The sequence below is a fragment of the Bufo bufo genome, chromosome 9, assembly GCF_905171765.1.
Source record: "Bufo bufo chromosome 9, aBufBuf1.1, whole genome shotgun sequence".
NCBI lineage: Eukaryota > Metazoa > Chordata > Amphibia > Anura > Bufonidae > Bufo > Bufo bufo.
The window spans coordinates 196,071,145-196,089,795 of NC_053397.1; the positions used below are offsets into that span (position 1 = coordinate 196,071,145).

An 18,651-nucleotide genomic window follows, 5' to 3' on the forward strand; every position below is an offset into this window, starting at 1 on the left:
CAAATTATAACAAATAAAGGCTTGAAATATCTCGCTTTGCATGTAACGAGTCTATCTCATATGTTAGTTTCACCTTTTAAGTTGCATTACTGAAATAAATGAACTTTGCACGATATTCTAACTTTTCGAGATTCACCTGTGTGTATATATACAGTCCTGATCAAAAGTTTAAGACCACTTGAAAAATGGCAAAAAATCATATTTAGCATGGATCTTATCAAGGTTCCAAGTAGAGCTTCAACATGCAACTAGAAGAAATGGGAGTGAGACAAAACATTTATTGAGCATTCAATTTAATGAAAACAACGAATAAACTGAAACAGGCTGTTTTTCAGCTGATCAAAAGTTTAGGAGCACACCTCCAAAAAAAAACTAAACCCCCCAAAACAGAAATCCAACTTCCAAACATGAACTCCGTAATGAGTAGCTCCGCCGTTATTGTTTATCACTTCAAAAATTCATTTCGGCATGCTTGATACAAGCGTTTCCATGAGGTGAGTGGGAGCATTTCTCCAAGTGGTGGAGACGGCCGCACGAAGGCCATCTACTGTCTGGAACTGTTGTCCATTTTTGTAAACTTCCCTTGCCATCCATTCCCAAAGGTTCTCAATTGGATTTAGATCAGGGGAACACGCAGGATGGGCCAAAAGAGTGATGTTATTCTCCTGGAAGAAGTCCCCTGTCCTGCGGGCATTGTGTACTGTAGCGTTGTCCTGTTGAAAAACCCAGTCGTTACCACACAGACGAGGGCCCTCGGTCATGAGGAATGCTCTCTGCAACATCTGGACATAGCCAGCGGCCGTTTGACGCCCCTGCACTTCCTGAAGCTCCATTGTTCCACTGAAAAAAGCAACCCAGACCATTATGGCGCCCCCTCCATTGTGGCGCGTAGAAAACATCTCAGGTGGGATCTGCTTGTCATGCCAGTAACGTTGGAAACCATCAGGACCATCAAGGTTACATTTTTTCTCATCAGAGAATAAAACTTTCTTCCACCTTTGAATGTCCCATGTTTGGTGCTCTCTTGCAAAGTCCAAACGAGCAGTTCTGTGGCGTTCAAGGAGACGAGGTCTTTGAAGACGTTTTTTATTTTTGAAGCCCTTCAGTCTCAGATGCCGTCTGATGGTTATGGGGCTGCAGTCAGCACCAGTAAGGGCCTTAATTTGGGTCGAGGATCGTCCAGTGTCTTGACGGACAACCAATTGGATCCTCCGGCTCAGTGCTGATGAAATTTCTTTGGGTCTTCCACTTGACTTTTTTTTTCCATAACCCCCAGGATCATTTAAGAATTTAAGAAATTCCAAATGACTGTCTTACTGCGTCCCACCTCAGCAGCGATGGCGCGCTGTGAGAGACCCTGCTTATGCAGTTCAAAAAGGGAGAGTTTTTTTGCCTTTGCCATCACAACGTGTGACTACCTGACAGAAAATGACAATGAATCCACATCTTTGCACAGATTTGGCCTTTTAAAGGCGTGGTCCTAAATTTTTGATCAGCTGAAAAACAGCCTGTTTCAGTTTATTCGTTGTTTTCATTAAATTGAATGCTCAAAAAATGTTTTGTCTCACTCCCATTTCTTCTTGTTGCATGTTGAAGCTCTACTTGGAACCTTAAGATCCAACAATGTAAAATATGATTTTTTGCCATTTTTCAAGTGGTCTTAAACTTTTGATCAGGACTGTATATATTGTGACACAGTAAAGGGAGTTGTTTGGGGAGGCAGGTATTTTCCTCCCAGTCTGTTCTGCTGTACTGATTAGCGGCCAGGTGGGGTCAAACACCGGACTGGACTCGTGTGCCGATCCAGGTTTTGACAACACCTAGCTGCCTTTAAAAGACAGCTGGGATCAGCAGAAAGGATCTCTGTATTGGGATCTGAGGCTTGTGCTGGGCTTGGAGGTCTGAGACCAGTGTGTGGGAAAACAGGCCGCCTAAAGTCTGTTCATGGACTCTTTAAGGCAGAACTGCCAGCTGGGTGTAAACGAACACCAAAACCAAAAGGTGACTTTTTGTGTTGAATGTGACTTTTTGTTTATGAACTTGCCAAGAGTGTGAATAAACACTGAACTGTTTGATTTAATAACTGGTTGGTGCCTCTATACTGCGTCCGCTTATCCTGTCTACCAGAGCGAATCCTCACAATATATATTTATATTAGGATGTTTCATTTTTCCAAAGATGTGATTTTCTTATGACTTTGCTTACGCCCTGAGTCTCAGTGATGTAAAAGATAGTCACTGATAGTGACAGCTCTTTGGATCTCATCTTGAGAGTTGACAGCAACAGATTCCAAATGCAAATAGCAGACTGGAAATGAACTCTGGACCTTTTATCTGCTCATTGTAATTGGGGATAATGAGGGAATAACACACACCTGGCCATGGAACAGCTGAGAAGCCAATTGTCCCATTACTTTTGGCCCCTTAACAAGTGGGAGGCACATATGCAAACTGTTGTAATTCCTACACCGTTCACCTGATTTGGATGTAAATGCCCTCATATTAAAGCAGACAGTCTGCAGGTAAAGCACATTTTGTTCGTTTCATTTCAAATCTATTGTGGTGGTGTATAGAGCCAAAAATGTTAGAATTGTGTCGATGTTTTAATATTTATGGACCTGACTGTAAATATGCCAAATTTCAAGAAGATTGGATAATATTTAGGGGTTGCACACATTGATCACTTTTCTTACTACTCTCACGCCTGCATCTAGGGGGTTGGTCTAAAAACGACTTCAGTTTCAGGATCCCAGGGGCTCTGCATCAAGCAAGGTGGATGGCAAATGCAATATATGCACTTAAAATTGTCCTCTTCACTAAACAGTTGAATGTTCCTCACCGAGAATTGAAAGGAATGAAACTGGTTGCACATTTTGTCAGCCTCATATATCTTTGCTTTTTTCACAAGGCAATTGTAAGTTGATGGGCTCCAAAGAATAATTTGGATATGCTACAGCTTCTGATCACTTACCCAGATGCAGATGTAAAAAAAGTGCTCTCACAGTTGCTAAGAGGCACCTTTGGTATCTGTCAGAAACAAACATAGGATTGGCTTTTTTGGACGAACGTATTAGGCTACTTTCACACTTGCGCTTGATCGGATCCGTTCTGAACGGATCCGATCATATTAATGCAGACGGAAGCTCCGTTCAGTACGGATCCGTCTGCATTAATAACTTAGAAAAATTTCTAAGTGCGAAAGTAGCCTGAGCGGATCCGTTCAGACTTTCAATGTAAAGTCAATGGGGGACGGATCCGCTTGAAGATTGAGCCATATGGTGTCATCTTCAAGCGGATCCGTTCCCATTGACTTACATTGTAAGTCTGGACGGATCCGCACGCCTCCGCACGGCCAGGCGGACACCCGAACGCTGCAAGCAGCGTTCAGCTGTCCGCCTGGCCGTGCGGAGGCGAGCGGAGCGGAGGCTGAACGCCGCCAGACTGATGCAGTCTGAGCGGATCCGCATCCATTCAGACTGCATCAGGGCTGGACGGAAGCGTTCTGCTCCGCTCGTGAGCCCCTTCAAACGGAGCTCACGAGCGGACAGCAGAACGCTAGTGTGAAAGTAGCCTTACTCAGGCTGTTAAGGAAAATATGACAAAAATTTTTAAAACCGAACCTGCAAAGAAAAAGGAAATTAAACGATTAGAGGGTGAAAACCTCGTTTTTAAAGGAAAAGACCTGAGCCATTTCATTACTAATAAAACAAAGACGTTCTTTGAATTGTTTGGGATCCACGACGTGACAGAATACTGCAGTGATTCTCTAAGAAGCCATGTGAACGCTCTTAGGCTACTTTCACACTTGCGTTAGGAGCGTATCCGTCTGGTGTCTGCACAGACGGATCCGCTCCTATAATGCAAACGCTTGCATCCGTTCAGAACGGATCCGTTTGCATAACCATGAACAAAAAAAAATAAAATATATATATATTTTTTTTTTTTTGTTCATGATAATGCAAACGGATCAGTTTTGACTTTACATTGAAAGTCAATGGGGGACGGATCCGTTTGAAAATTGAGCCATATAGTGTCATCTTCAAACGGATCCGTCCCCATTGACTTCCATTATAAGTCTGGACGGATCCGCTTGCCTCCGCACGGCCAGGCGGGCACCCGAACGCTGCAAGCAGCGTTCAGGTGTCCGCTCACTGAGCGGAGCGGAGGCTGAGCGCTGGCAGGCGGATGCATTCTCAGTGGATCCGCCTCCATTGAGAATGCATCAGGGCTGGACGGCTGCGTTCGGGACCGCTCGTGAGCCCCTTCAAACGGAGTTCACGAGCGGACACCTGAACGCAGGTGTGAAAGTAGCCTTAAGGTGGTCAATGATAATGCAGAAAGAGGAATTGCTCTGATAAAAAAGTTTAATGAATCGGTCAGGGACGAATAACAAAAACAATTCTTGTTTAGGGTAGTCGAGCATCACAGAAAAGTCATCGCCAAGCTAACAAAAGAAGGGATTGCATAGTTCAAAGTTGATTAATATAACACATGTTTTGCTTATCATACTAACTATTAATCTTAGTGTCTAGTTTTAATATTATTTGTAAGAAGTTTGTGATTTCTAGTCTTCCCAATAAAAGTAATTAACTTTGAAAAATCATATTTTTTGCCTACTTTTACAAAACTGTGTGCAACTTCTAAATATTAACCAATCCTCTTGAAATTTGGCATATATCGCTTTTACTTCACTGAGACTCTAGGCGTAGGCAAAGTCTGCAAAAATTTAAAATTTTATTTCTTGAGAGAGAGAAATAGAGAGAGATACAACACTATATGATCAGGCATTGCATATATATATATATATATATATATATATATATATATATATATATATATATATATATATGTATTCAGTGTTTTATTCACACTTATGGCAACAAAACAGTATGACAGTCCATTTGCAGTTTTGGTGTTCGTTCATACCTAGACAGTTCATACAGCAAAACAGTCACCTGTTATCCTAGGTGTTAGTTCACACCCGATTGGCATTGCTCAGGACAGAGCAGACCTCCCAAACTCAGGCCTCCAGCCTAGCACAGGGCTCAGATCCCAATCTAGCGATTACCAGAGCTCCTCTGTCAGAGAGAGAGAGGTAATTACCACCAGCTGACACTGCTGGCTGTTTTTTTTATTTTTTATATATAGGCCATTCAAGACCCGGCCTGGAACGTGGGGAGTAGTCACCCACCCAGCACTTTGACTACTCCCAGTAAGAGCTGTCCCGGATCAGCTATTACAGCTATACTAAATAGCAAGGTGTCAAACAGTTACTGCTGCTGACACATAAAAACTGGCTCTTAGTCCACCGAGGCCAGGAACCTCGGTGATGCATACCTTCCGTCAACGACGGTCCCTTGCGCCTTCCTACAATACATATGATAGAGATGTGTGAATATCATTCTATATTTTGCATCTCTAGGACTGTGCAACTGTATTATTATATATATATATATATATATATATATATATATATATATTTTTTTTTTTTTGTAGTTGCTTTAAGCTGCTTGTTCCTTATCTCAAGCGCCTCCCCTCCCCCTTTGCTCAGGCTGCCTGTATCTCAGCAGTGAAGAGAGGAGGAGAGGAGGTGGGGGGCACACAGATGTGGGCCGAACTCATTCTCTAATCTCACACAAACTGTGGGAAGAATTGTGTATAGACTGTAGAAGAATGCTTGAGCCAATTACTTAGCTAGATGATTCACATATATATTCAGTGCCTATAAAAAAAAGCACCTCCTTGAAGTGTCACATATGATGTAAGCAGTATTAATGTTAGTAAGATGCCATTATAAGATGGCGTCTGTGCACAGATGTTTACATTAATTCACATACCTAAATTTGCAAGATAGTGCACACTGCGCAGACGCCAAGTGTTATCTCTTTTCTTATCTCTTTTTCCTTCTTAGCCAATGAAACAATGGCATGAACCTTAGAGGGGGACACCCCCCCCTTCTGAAGATGTTAAACTGCTTTACTCCTTGTAATAAACATAGAGACTGTCTTTGACCTGCCTTTGTGTCAGCGTATGTCTCTGCCACTCGTGGATATTAACCCCTTGGGGTACCCTGATTTGAAGCACCAGAGTGTATCTTAAATGCTTTAATTAAAAGCAACTTCAACACATACACATGCAAAATGCATTTATATTTTGTATTCCTACTCTGTATTTTCTTAGGAATCTATGGGAAAAAGCAGTGATGGAAAAGCGTATGTTATCACAGGAATGTGGAATCCGAATGTCCCAGCATTTCTAGCACTCAATGAGGAAACTCCTAAAGGTACGATTCCATGGCCTTAGAGACTTAAAAGGGTTGTCTGGGCTTTTAATATTGATGACCTGTCCCCAGGATAGGTCATCAATATCAGATCGACTGGGTCCGACACCCGGCACCCCCAACGATCAGCTGCACGAGGACACCGCGCATGCGCTGTCTCCAGTCTCTCTTGCTGCTGCTTTCTATGGCAAAGCAGCAGCGAATAGTAATAGAGACTGGAGACCACAAATGTCCACTGCATGCATGGTCTCCTCATACAGCTCATCGGCTGGGGTGCCGGGTGTCGGACCTCCGCCGATCTGATAGTGATGACCTATCCTAAGGACAGGTCATCAATATTAAAAGCCCGGACAACCCCTTTAAGACTCAATGGCAGCTCAAACATACTGTTCTTCGTGCTAAACAACTTGTGCTGTTGGGAGGAGATTCGGACTATTACTAAAGTAAATTTTTATTTTTTTTGTCCTTGGCGCACTGTAGTCTCATAAGATGGTTGTATAAATGAAATGTTTTCACCAATCCTATGAGCTTTCCAATGTATTTTGCTATTGGCTCAGCCACCTGGAAGGGCATGTATGGAATACAAAATTGGAAAATGATTTGTAGTAAAGCAAAAATAAAAAATTGTATATATTTGGCATGGCTTTACTCGTTCTGACCTACAGAATATAGATAATACATATTGCTGCAGAGTGGACAGCACCAAAAACTATAGTAGAATTGCTATAGTAGGGCATCTGTCAGCAGTTTTGGGTCTATGAAACTGGCTGACCTGTTACATTTGCCCATGACAGCTGAAGGCATCTTTGTTGGTCCCATGTTCATATGTGTCCGCTTTGCTGAGGAAAATTATGTTTTAATATATGCAAATGAGCCTCTAGGAGCAACAGGGGCGTTACTGTTACACCTAGAGGCTCAGCTTTCTCTGAAACTGCCGCATAACACCACGCCCCCGTTGCTCCTAGAACAGGGATCAGCAACCTTCGGCACTCCAGCTGCTGTGAAACTACAACTCCCAGCATGCAAACATGCTTGGCTGTTCTTCTAACTCCCACAGAAGTGAATGGAGCACTCTGGGAGTTGTAGTTTCAGAACGCCTGGAGTGTCGGGGGTTGCTGATCCCTGTCCTATAAGCTCATTTGCATATATTAAAACATAATTACACCAAAATAGGCAAGGTAATGAAGTGCTTGCTTTTAAAGGGGTTGTGCCAAGTATGAAAGTTATCCCCTGTCCACTGCTGGGGGTTTGACCACTGGGAATCCAGCAGTCCAGAAAACGGGGATCCTATGTTTCCAAGTGGCAAGCTGACCATTCGCCCTTTGGCTCCATTAATTCTCTATGGGACTGCTGGAGATAGCCAAGTACAGCGCTTATTTCTGGTAGTCCCATGGAGAATGAATGGAGTGACAGGATGCATGCTCATCCTTCTACATCATCGGGACAGGAACTGGGGTTCCCAGCAGTCTGACCCCACTGATTATTTAGTTAACCCTGTGTCCTGTAGATAGGGAATAATTCTTACTTGGCGCAACCCCTAATGATCAGTCATGGCAAATGCTGGACCAAAATATGGGAATGTATATAATATGTATGCTAAGCACATCCCGTTTTTGTTCAGACAAGAGAGTGTACATGACCGTCGCTGTTGACATGGTGGTTACAGAAGTGGTGGAGCCTGTCCGATTCCTGCTGGAGACGGTGGTCCGTGTGTACCCCACAAACGAGAGGTTCTGGTATTTTAGCAGGAAAACCTTCACAGAGACCTTCTACTTAAAGCTCAAACAGGTATGACTAGAATGAAAGCCCTTGAAAAGGGTCGTGTTCACCTCTCTGTATGTAAGGCATGGCATGGTACATTGTCTTTTATTCTCGACACTGTTTGATGTGATCATGCTTTTCCTTTCATAAAACGTTTTAAAATAGACACAGTTTGCAAACCCTATTGATCCTCATGTAAAAGAAATCTGCTTTCTTTTATGGTATAAGCTATACTTATATCTTCAATTACTTAGATAATTGGAGCATTTTTTTTTCATTTTTTTCTGTGTGCAAAAGTTATTATCTATAGTCTATTTTTACAGCTTTCATTTTAGTTTTTTCTTTCTCCAGCCCGACACAGAAACAAAGTCTTTCAATATCTCAGCAAGTGGTATATAGAATAATCGATCCTATGTGTGTGTATTTACATATATATCTCAAGCGATTCTTCTGTTCTCTTTAAAGCGTCACTTAGCTTTCAACCAACTCTGCATTAATCAATAGTACAAGTGTGTACATGATGGATAACAAGATTTCTGCCCATTATATCACTTGTATCTGTCTTTTTTTTTTATGTTTTCCTCTGTGCTTGCTGAACATCTAGTTTGCAGTTCTCCCAGACATAAGTGGAGATTAGCTGCCATCCACTCCACACACACAAAGTAGAGGAGAATATCCTTCCTAACTGTCAGACAGTCAAAAACAGAAGCAGCCTCAGGATAACGGAGGACATTGCCATGAACTATTGACCTGTATTTTTGTGACTATAGCACATGTGCTGAGTTATACCTTCCCTGGGTAGCTGAGTAGTCTCGCTTTGTCTGTGCCTATCTCCTCAGCTTTTGCTCACTCCTCATCCCTCCCCTCTCCATAGACTTGCATTGACATGTGTAATATGATTCTCCTGCAGAGATTATCTTTCTAGGTGGGAATAAGCAGGAGGAAGGGGACTGGCTGGTAAACAGCTGGTAATAGGGGGACTAAAGATTTCTCACTGATAAAACATATGACAAAGCTTCTTGTGGCTGCAAGTAATTTTGAGTTATGCAACCTTGTGTGAAAAATTAGTGACGATTAAAGCTGTCAAAGCTGTTACATTACATGTATTAAAGTCTAAATAGGCAAAAAGTAAAAGCTTGGCTTTTTCCTTCAGTTAAGACCCCTTCGCAACTATTGAAAGACTTATCGAGCCTCTTTCCTCAGCTAGGTCTCAGCTAGTTACAGGCGTTCTCCTATAAAGAACATTTATCATCTAACCATATATAGCGCCATAGAAGTGAATGGAGCAGTGACCCCTCATGCGCACTACCAGTCCATGCACAAAGGTGTCCCAAGGACCCGTTTTCAGGATTGCTTGGGGTACCAGCAGTGGGGATCCCCAGTGATCCTATAAGAGTTCTTATGAGTAAGCATTCCCCTTTAAAGTAAACACCTATAGTTTAGATATAACCCTATATTACTAGGAAAAACTCCTTAAAATATGTACTAACACCTAAATATTTCTATATATAAAAAAAAAAATTATTTATACAGGGAGTGCAGAATTATTAGGCAAGTTGTATTTTTGAGGATTAATTTTATTATTGAACAACAACCATGTTCTCAATGAACCCCAAAAAACTCATTAATATCAAAGCTGAATATTTTTGGAAGTAGTTTTTAGTTTGTTTTTAGTTTTAGCTATTTTAGGGGGATATCTGTGTGTGCAGGTGACTATTACTGTGCATAATTATTATGCAACTTAACAAAAAACAAATGTATACCCATTTCAATTATTTATTTTTACCAGTGAAACCAATATAATATCTCAACATTCACAAATATACATTTCTGACATTCAAAAACAAAACAAAAACAAATCAGTGACCAATATAGCCACCTTTCTTTGCAAGGACACTCAAAAGCCTGCCATCCATGGATTCTGTCAGTGTTTTGATCTGTTCACCATCAACATTGCGTGCAGCAGCAACCACAGCCTCCCAGACACTGTTCAGAGAGGTGTACTGTTTTCCCTCCTTGTAAATCTCACATTTGATGATGGACCACAGGTTCTCAATGGGGTTCAGATCAGGTGAACAAGAGGCCATGTCATTAGATTTTCTTCTTTTATACCCTTTCTTGCCAGCCAGGCTGTGGAGTACTTGGACGCGTGTGATGGAGCATTGTCCTGCATGAAAATCATGCTTTTCTTGAAGGATGCAGATCTCTTCCTGTACCACTGCTTGAAGAAGGTGTCTTCCAGAAACTGGCAGTAGGACTGGGAGTTGAGCTTGACTCCATCCTCAACCCGAAAAGGCCCCACAAGCTCATCTTTGATGATACCAGCCCAAACCAGTACTCCACCTCCACCTTGCTGGCGTCTGAGTCGGACTGGAGCTCTCTGCCCTTTACCAATCCAGCCACGGGCCCATCCATCTGGCCCATCAAGACTCACTCTCATTTCATCAGTCCATAAAACCTTAGAAAAATCAGTCTTGAGATATTTCTTGGCCCAGTCTTGACGTTTCAGCTTGTGTGTCTTGTTCAGTGGTGGTCGTCTTTCAGCCTTTCTTACCTTGGCCATGTCTCTGAGTATTGCACACCTTGTGCTTTTGGGCACTCCAGTGATGTTGCAGCTCTGAAATATGGCCAAACTGGGGGCAAGTGGCATCTTGGCAGCTGCACGCTTGACTTTTCTCAGTTCATGGGCAGTTATTTTGCGCCTTGGTTTTTCCACACGCTTCTTGCGACCCTGTTGACTATTTTGAATGAAACGCTTGATTGTTCGATGATCACGCTTCAGAAGCTTTGCAATTTTAAGAGTGCTGCATCCCTCTGCAAGATATCTCACTATTTTTGACTTTTCTGAGCCTGTCTAGTCCTTCTTTTGACCCATTTTGCCAAAGGAAAGGAAGTTGCCTAATAATTATGCACACCTAATATAGGGTGTTGATGTCATTAGACCACACCCCTTCTCATTACAGAGATGCACATCACCTAATATGCTTAATTGGTAGTAGGCTTTCGAGCCTATACAGCTTGGAGTTAGACAACATGCATAAAGAGGATGATGTGGTCAAAATACTCATTTGCCTAATAATTCTGCACGCAGTGTATATATATGTGTGTATGTATGTATATATGTATATATATATATATATATATATATATATATATATATATATATAATTATAATGAAGAAAATCCGCAGCACTCCTTGGAAAATAAAATGTGCTCTTTATTCACACATATCAGATGTTGACAACGTTTCGGTTCTCTCACAGAACCGAAACGTTGTCAACATCTGATATGTGTGAATAAAGAGCACATTTTATTTTTCAAGGAGTGCTGCGGATTTTCTTCATTGTCTTCCGTCCTGAATCGAGGGACCACCGCGGGCACCCTACATCAGTTTTGAAGGGAGTGCTCCCAGATTTTCTTCATAGATCTCTCTCTCTCTCTCTCTCTCTCTCTCTCTCTCTCTATATCTATCTATATATATATATATATATATATATATATATATATATATATATATACTTGCAAATACCGCAGCAGCACAGTCAGACAGTGTGCACTGGGTGCAATTCCTCTTGGAGGCCGGCTTCTCCTCCACGATGTATACTTTGCAAAAAACGAGGCAGCACTTCCAGATTTAGTTGAAAGGGTGAAGACCCCAAACTTTAATTCCCCAGCAATGTTTCGGCCTGCTCAATGAGGCCTTTGTCAAGCTATTGACAAGCTTGACAAAGGCCTCATTGAGCAGGCCGAAACGTTGCTGTGGAATTAAAGTTTGGGGTCTTCACCCTTTCAACTAAATCTGGAAGTGCTGCCTCGTTTTTTGGAAAGTATATATATTTATTTATTTAGATCTAAAAAATATTTAGAAATAAAATAATATAGTGTATCTATATAAAATTCCAAGGCGTAAAATCCAAGTAGAAACTTTTTTTCACCAGACAGCGACCTCTCTCAAGCAGAAAGGTCCCAGCAAGTGGACCGAAACGTCGCTGTCTGGTGAATAAAGTTTCTACTTGGATTTTACGCCTTGGATGTGCCGTGGAATTCTTTTCTTTTTTCTGATATTTTGGGGGGTGGATCGTCCTCGCAGCCGCTGGCACTCTATTCTCTCTATATATATATATATATATATATATATATATATATATATATATATATATATATATATATACAGTGCTGTAATGAGCCCGCACCTCTGTGCACATCACATGACCAGTTCAGATTTCTATTCACTGGAAGTAAACATTGATGGTTCTCACTGAATAAATGCAAGGATTTTCATTGCTCTTTGTATCTTTTATGTATTATCTTTTCGTGGACAGTTTACACAGTTAATTCTACCTTTTCTTCTTCCTCCTTTCAGTCCGGGAATAAGGGCTCCGGAGATTCAATTTACGAAGTCCTGAGCTTGCAAAGACAATTGGAAATGGTAGAGGCTCCTACCAGCCCATCCAGCACTAGTGGGTTAATGTCCCCGCAAGAGGAGGAGGAGCCAGAGGAAGGTAAGTAACTAACATATGTTTCCACCGATGAAGTATGATCAGTAAGCGGTATCTTTCCATAGAGTAGTAGCATGTACTAAAGGGGTATTCCGGTAGGTAAAGGTTATCCCCATATCCACAGGATAGGGGATAACCACCAGATCGGACCCCACTGATCATGTGAACGGGAGCCCCGTGCCTCCTGCTGCTCCCATGAAATGACCGGAGCGGCCGGTTGCACACGCGCGTTCCCTTCATTAATTTTTAATAGAGTTCCAGAGATAGCCGAGTGTATGGAAGTAATACTTAAAATACTGCAGTAGGGCTGACAGTATTATCAGCATGTGTATTGGGATAGTATATGTCTGCTGCCTATGATCTCAGCAGTGACATTCTAGATCTCTCTTTATTAGTTGTACTGGTGTATTGCACGCATACATCAGCACTACCCACTAGGATGTAATCAGCATACAATTTATTCCCTGCCTAACTGTGCTCTTACGGCGTTCTCTAAAAACGCTGGTTCCCCTGAGGACGCCGAAACATGTCGGGGTGCAACTAATAAAAAGAGATCTAGAATGTCACGGTCAATACCATGAGCCCTACTGCAGTATTTTAAGTATTACTTCCATACTTTATGTAAGATTCTAATAAACGTATTGGAATAAAAACAAGATTTTGTGAAACTCACCTGTAAAATCTGATTTCGCTTGATTCATTGGGGGACACAGACCATGGGTATAGCTGCTTGCTGCCACTAGGAGGCGACACTAGGCTGAAAACTGTTAGCTCCTACCCCCGCCAGCTATACCCCCTCCGGCCAGGAGAGAGCCTTCAGTTTGTGCAAAAGCAGTAGTAGAAGCAGAAGGAAAAAACAACATCAACCAACTCCACGGTCAACAGGCCCAAACGGGGTGGGTACTGTGTCACCCAATGAATCAAGCGAGAAACAGATTTTACTGGTGAGTTTTACAAAATCTCGTTTTCTCGCTTATATCATTGGGGGACACAGACCATGGGACGTCCTAAAGCAGTCCCTGGGGGGGGGAACACAAAACAGAGCGGCCTGCAAAACCAGGCGGCCCAGAGCGGCGTCCGCAGAAGCGAGAGTGTGAACCCTGTAAAACTTTGTAAAAGTGTGGAGGGGAGACCAGGTCGCGGCTTTACACAACTGAGCCGCCGACGCCCGGTGGAATTGAGCCCAGGAGGACCCAAGTGCCCTGGTAGTGGGCCGTGATCCCCGGAGGGGGCGTCCTGTCCCGAATGCGGTAACATTCCAAAATAGTTCAACGAATCCACCGGGAGATCGTCACCTTCGAAGCTGCCAATCCTTTCCTAGAACCCTCCGGAAGGACGAACAAGGCGTCCGTGCGCCGAAAGGTAAATGCGCAGAGCCCGCACCACATCTAGACGCTGTAACGATACCTCTCTCGGATGGGAGGGCCCAGGGCAAAAGGAAGGCAGGACAATGTTCTCATTGAGGTGAAAAGCCGTCACTACCTTGGGCAAAAAGGAAGGGACAGGACGGATGACCACTTTGTCCTGATGAAAGACAAGGCAGCTCTGTCATGCCGTGAACCATTCCAACTCTGAAACCCTACGTATGGATGGATGTGATGGCCACCAGGAAGGCCACTTTCCAGGACAGCAGGCGGAGGGAAGCCTCCCGCAAGGGTTCGAAAGGAGAAGCTTGCAGAACCCCCAATACCAAGTTGCGATCCCACAGATGAAGCGGAGGACGGTAAGGCGGAGCAGAGTGCGCAACGCCCTGAAGGAAGGTCCTAACAGGACCCAGTCCCACCAAGGATCGCTGAAAGAAAATGGAAAGGGCCGACACCTGGCCCTTCAAGGAGCTGAGCGCCATGCCCAATTCCAGTACGGACTGAAGGAAGGCCAAAACGACCGGCAGGGAGAAGGATCTGGGAGATAGGTCCCGCTCCTCACAGAAACGAAGGAAAGACTTCCAGGTTCTATAATAAATCCTGGAAGAAGTAGGTTTCCTGGCCCGAATGAGCGTCCGAACCACTGCATCGGAAAAATTTAGCTGCTTCAAAAGGAAGGTTTCAAGAGCCACGCCGTCAAACGAAGAGTATCTAAACTCGGGTGGAAGACGGGCCCTTGCGACAGAAGATCGGGTCTGAGAGGGAGCGGGTACGGAACATCCCCTAGTAGGAGGACAAGATCCGAGGACCATGCCCGGCACGGCCAGTCCGGAGCGATCAGCAGGGTCTGAACACCCTCCCACTTGATCCTGCGGAGAATCCGAGGCAGGAGGGACAGCAGCGGAAAGACATAGAGGAACGTGAACCCGTCCCACGGCACCACAAGCGCATCCACTCCGCAGGCTGCGGGATCCCTTGCGCGGGTGAAGTAGCACGGAAGCTTGTGATTGAGGCCAGAGGCCATAAGATCCACGTCCGGCCGTCCCCAGTGATGACAGAGAGCGTAGAATACTTCCGGATGGAGAGACCATTCCCCGGGGTCTATCGTCGTCCAGCTCAGGAAATCCGCCGTCCAATTGACAACGCCGGGAATATGGACCGCCGACAGGGCCGGAACATGGGCCTCCGCCCACCTGAGGATCTACGCCGCCTCCGACATGACGTTGGAGCTGCGAGTCCCTCCCTGATGGTTGACATATGCCACCGCTGTGGCATTGTCCGACTGGACTCGGACATGAAGGCCCCGCAGGAGGGGAGACCAGTGGCGCAGTGAGAGGTAAATTGCACGAAGCTCCAAGACATTGATGGATAGTCTGGACTCCGACGGGCAGAGCCCTCAGAGTCCTCCTACTAGGCAGTTCGAGTACCGAAGACTCCTCCCCAACCCTGAAGACTGGCGTCGGTTGTAATGACCGTCCATCTGATCGTAAGTAAAGACTTCCCCATCTCCAGGTGAGTTGGGGAGAGCCACCAATGGAGGTCCGACCGAACCTGTTGAGGAAGGGAAAACCAACGATCCAAGGACTCCTGGGACTTGTCCCAGGTCGAGAGGATCGCTCGCTGAAAAGACCGGGTGTGAAATTGAGCAAATGGCACCGCCTCGAAAGAGCCCACCATAAGGCCCAACACCCGCATACAAGTCCGGATGGAGACTGTACGCTGCCAAAGCAACAGGAGCACCCCGCTGCGAAGGTCCTTCACCTTGTCCGCTGGAAGACGTACCCGAGCTGCCCCAGAGTCGAGAATCTTACCGAGGAACCGAATCCGAGTGGACGGGATCAGGGAGGATTTCCGAAGGTTCACTATCCACCCAAAGCGAGCGAGGGTGTCCAAGATGATCTGCAGGCTCTCCTCGCACTGCCGGAACAACGACGCTTTGATGAGAATGTCGTCCAGGTACGGAATCAAGGTGATGCCTCTGGAGCGAAGAAGGCCCATCAGCGGAGCGAGCACCTTGGTAAACACCCTCGGCGCAGTCGCCAAACCAAATGGCAGGGCGACGAACTGGTAGTGGTTCGAGTGGACCGTGAAACGCAAAAACCGCTGGACGGCGATTGCGATGGGAACGTGCAGGTAAGCGTCCTGGATATCCACGGAAGTTAGCCATTCCCCTTGCGCCAAGGAAGCTATCACGGAGCGAAGAGACTCCATGCGAAAACGGCGCACCCGAAGGTAACTGTTTACCATCTTGAGGTCCAACACCGGGTGGACCGCTCCGTCCTTCTTGGGCACAATGAAGAGGTTGGAGTAAAAACCGGAAAACCGCTTCCTTGCCAGGAAACGGGAGATTACTCCCCTGACTAACAGATCTTGAACCGCTTGAAGGAAAACTCCCACACTAGACGGATCCCTGGGGGGACGGGACAGAAAAAAACGGTTTGGAGGCATGGATTTGAACTCCAACTTGTAGCCCGAAGAAACCACCTCGAGCACCCAGGCGTCTGAGATGTGGGCCTGTCAAGTCTCCTGAAAATGAAGGAGCCGACCCCCCACCCAGGAAGGTGGGGGCGCACCTTCATGCCGGGGATTGCTTGCCGGAGGAAGAGCGCTGAGGCTGCGCTCGGGAACGCCAGGCGGGCTGTGGCTTGAATGAAGGCTTCTGCCGTTGCTCCTGGGTGGGCTGCCTTGCGGTCGAGGGAGCCGCCGGGCGGATGCCCGTGAAGCGACGGAAGGACTGGCGAGGCGCTGAAGGACGCGGTCGGGAAGAACGCTTGGGTTTGGGCTGCGGAAGATGGGTGCTTTTGCAGAAATTATTTCGGCAAGTTTGGGCCCAAAAAGACGAGAACCAGCGAAAGGAAGGGAGAGAAGGGAACGCTTGGTAGAAGAATCGGCCTGCCAGGCCTTTTAACCAGAGTTCCCGCCGAATGGAGACTGCAAAGGTGGAGGACCGCGCGACCATGGAGCCCGCGTCCAGAGCCGCCTCGCAAAGGTACTTCCCCGCCTGGGATATCTGGGCCACCAGAGCCTGGAGTTCTGTGCGGAAAAAGGTCCGAGTCTAAATCCTGATGTAAGCGCAGGGCCCATTCAGAAACCGCCTTAGCCACCCACGCAGAAGCGAAAATGGGACGGAGTGCCGAACCGGTGGCAGAAAAAAACGACTTCGCCAGCGATTTGACCCGACGGTCCACCAGGTCCTGCAGAGAGGAGCCGTCCGCGACCGGAATAGTGGTATTCTTAGCCAGGCGAGCCACCGGCGGGTCCACCTTTGGAGGGGAAGACCACTTACCCACCCAATCCGGAGGAACGGATAAAGAAGATCCAGCTGCTTGGGGGATCAGGAAACGTGAACCTGGCTGTTCCCACGCTTTAGCGGTGAGAATAAAAAAAGTAGTCATGCATCGGGAACGACTTGAGAGCCTGCTTGTTATGCAGGATAGAAACTCCCTGGTGACTGGAAGAGGGGCCATCCTCTTGAAGTTGAAAGGTGTCCCGGATTGCCGAGACCCGACTGTCTACTAAGGCGGCCATCTGGGACGATCGGTCCAGATCCAGATCCGTGTCCGACTCTGCGAGTTCTCCTCCGGACGAAGGGTCCCAAACCAACGAGGACGCCCTGGACAGCGAACTGGGGGGAGGAGGAGAAGGCGATGCATCCGAGGAGGAGAGGCGCTCCTCCCTGGGACGCTTGCTGCGGTGTCTGCTCCTGGATAATGCGCCCTGGGAGATAGCAGGTTGCGCAGGTGATGACGTCTCCACCAAGCGACCCATTAAGGAAAGGGTGGATTGGGAGATCTTAGATAGGTCAGTCACCGCCCGGGACAGGGATTTCGCCCATTCCGGTTCCATACTTGCAGCAGAAGGGTGCACGTCAGTGGACTGCGACTGAAGTTGCACGTTCTGGATGGCCTGGCATGAGGCACAGAGGGGGTTCGCCTGCCCCCTAGGAAGCTTCACGTTGCATGAGGTGCAGGCATAAAGGGTAGCCCTGCCAAGGACTTGGAGCGCGGGATCCGCTGGGTCCGACATGACCTGAGCCAGGGGCCAGAGAGGGTACAGAGGGGGGATAGGAGGGGAGCAGCGCTGGCCCTACCAGAGTGGAGCAGTACCCTTGCTGGAATGTGTCCCCAGGAGACAGAAGCGGCGGTCTGCGGCGAGCGACGTTCCTCTCAGGTTGTAAACGTGCGCACGAGCGGTGTATATCCGGCTGGAGCAGGCAGGAAGGGAAGCGCGGCAAAGCTCCGCCCACCCTGCTGCCCCGCTACCGCCCTGGCGGGATCCGGAAGCGAAGGGGTCCCAGCCACGGAATGTAGTAAGCGCCGGGCCTGCGTTCCTGCCTGTGAACGGGAGATATCTTCCGGGGCCAGAACAAAAGGGGGGGGGGGAGGGCGCTGCGCTTGCCGCCCACGAAACGCTGGGTGGAGAGAAGGAGCCGCCGCATTGTAGTTTAACTCCCCCCATGCCGGCGGTGCCCTGCAGAGGTCCCCAGGTACAGACACCGATAGAGAGTCCAGCCCCAGTACACAGAACCCAGACAGGCATACTTACCTGCCTTCATCTGTGTTCTTCGCCCATCTGATATGTACCAGCGGTGCCACCTCTTCAGTCCCTGGCACAAGTGACAGGGACCGGGTTGGAGGGCGGAAATAGGTGGTCCCATGGCTGGGGGGAGCAGGAAGGTCAAGCCCTCCTGGTCCGCTTTGTCTTCTTGTGGGGGGCAGAGCGGTGGAATAAGCGTCACCGGTCAGCCC

At 46.5% G+C, this 18,651-nt stretch overlaps 1 protein-coding gene across 1 annotated transcript in view; it reads left to right on the top strand.

Moving 5' to 3' along the window:
• Window positions 1–18,651, top strand: part of RABGAP1L (RAB GTPase activating protein 1 like) — a 328,801-nt gene that overhangs the window by 85,238 nt on the left and 224,912 nt on the right. Inside the window, exons 9-11 of the mRNA XM_040406733.1 lie at window positions 6,180–6,282; window positions 7,901–8,067; window positions 12,404–12,542. Coding sequence (XP_040262667.1) covers window positions 6,180–6,282; window positions 7,901–8,067; window positions 12,404–12,542 — 409 coding nt within the window. The remainder of the gene's footprint in view (window positions 1–6,179; window positions 6,283–7,900; window positions 8,068–12,403; window positions 12,543–18,651) is intronic.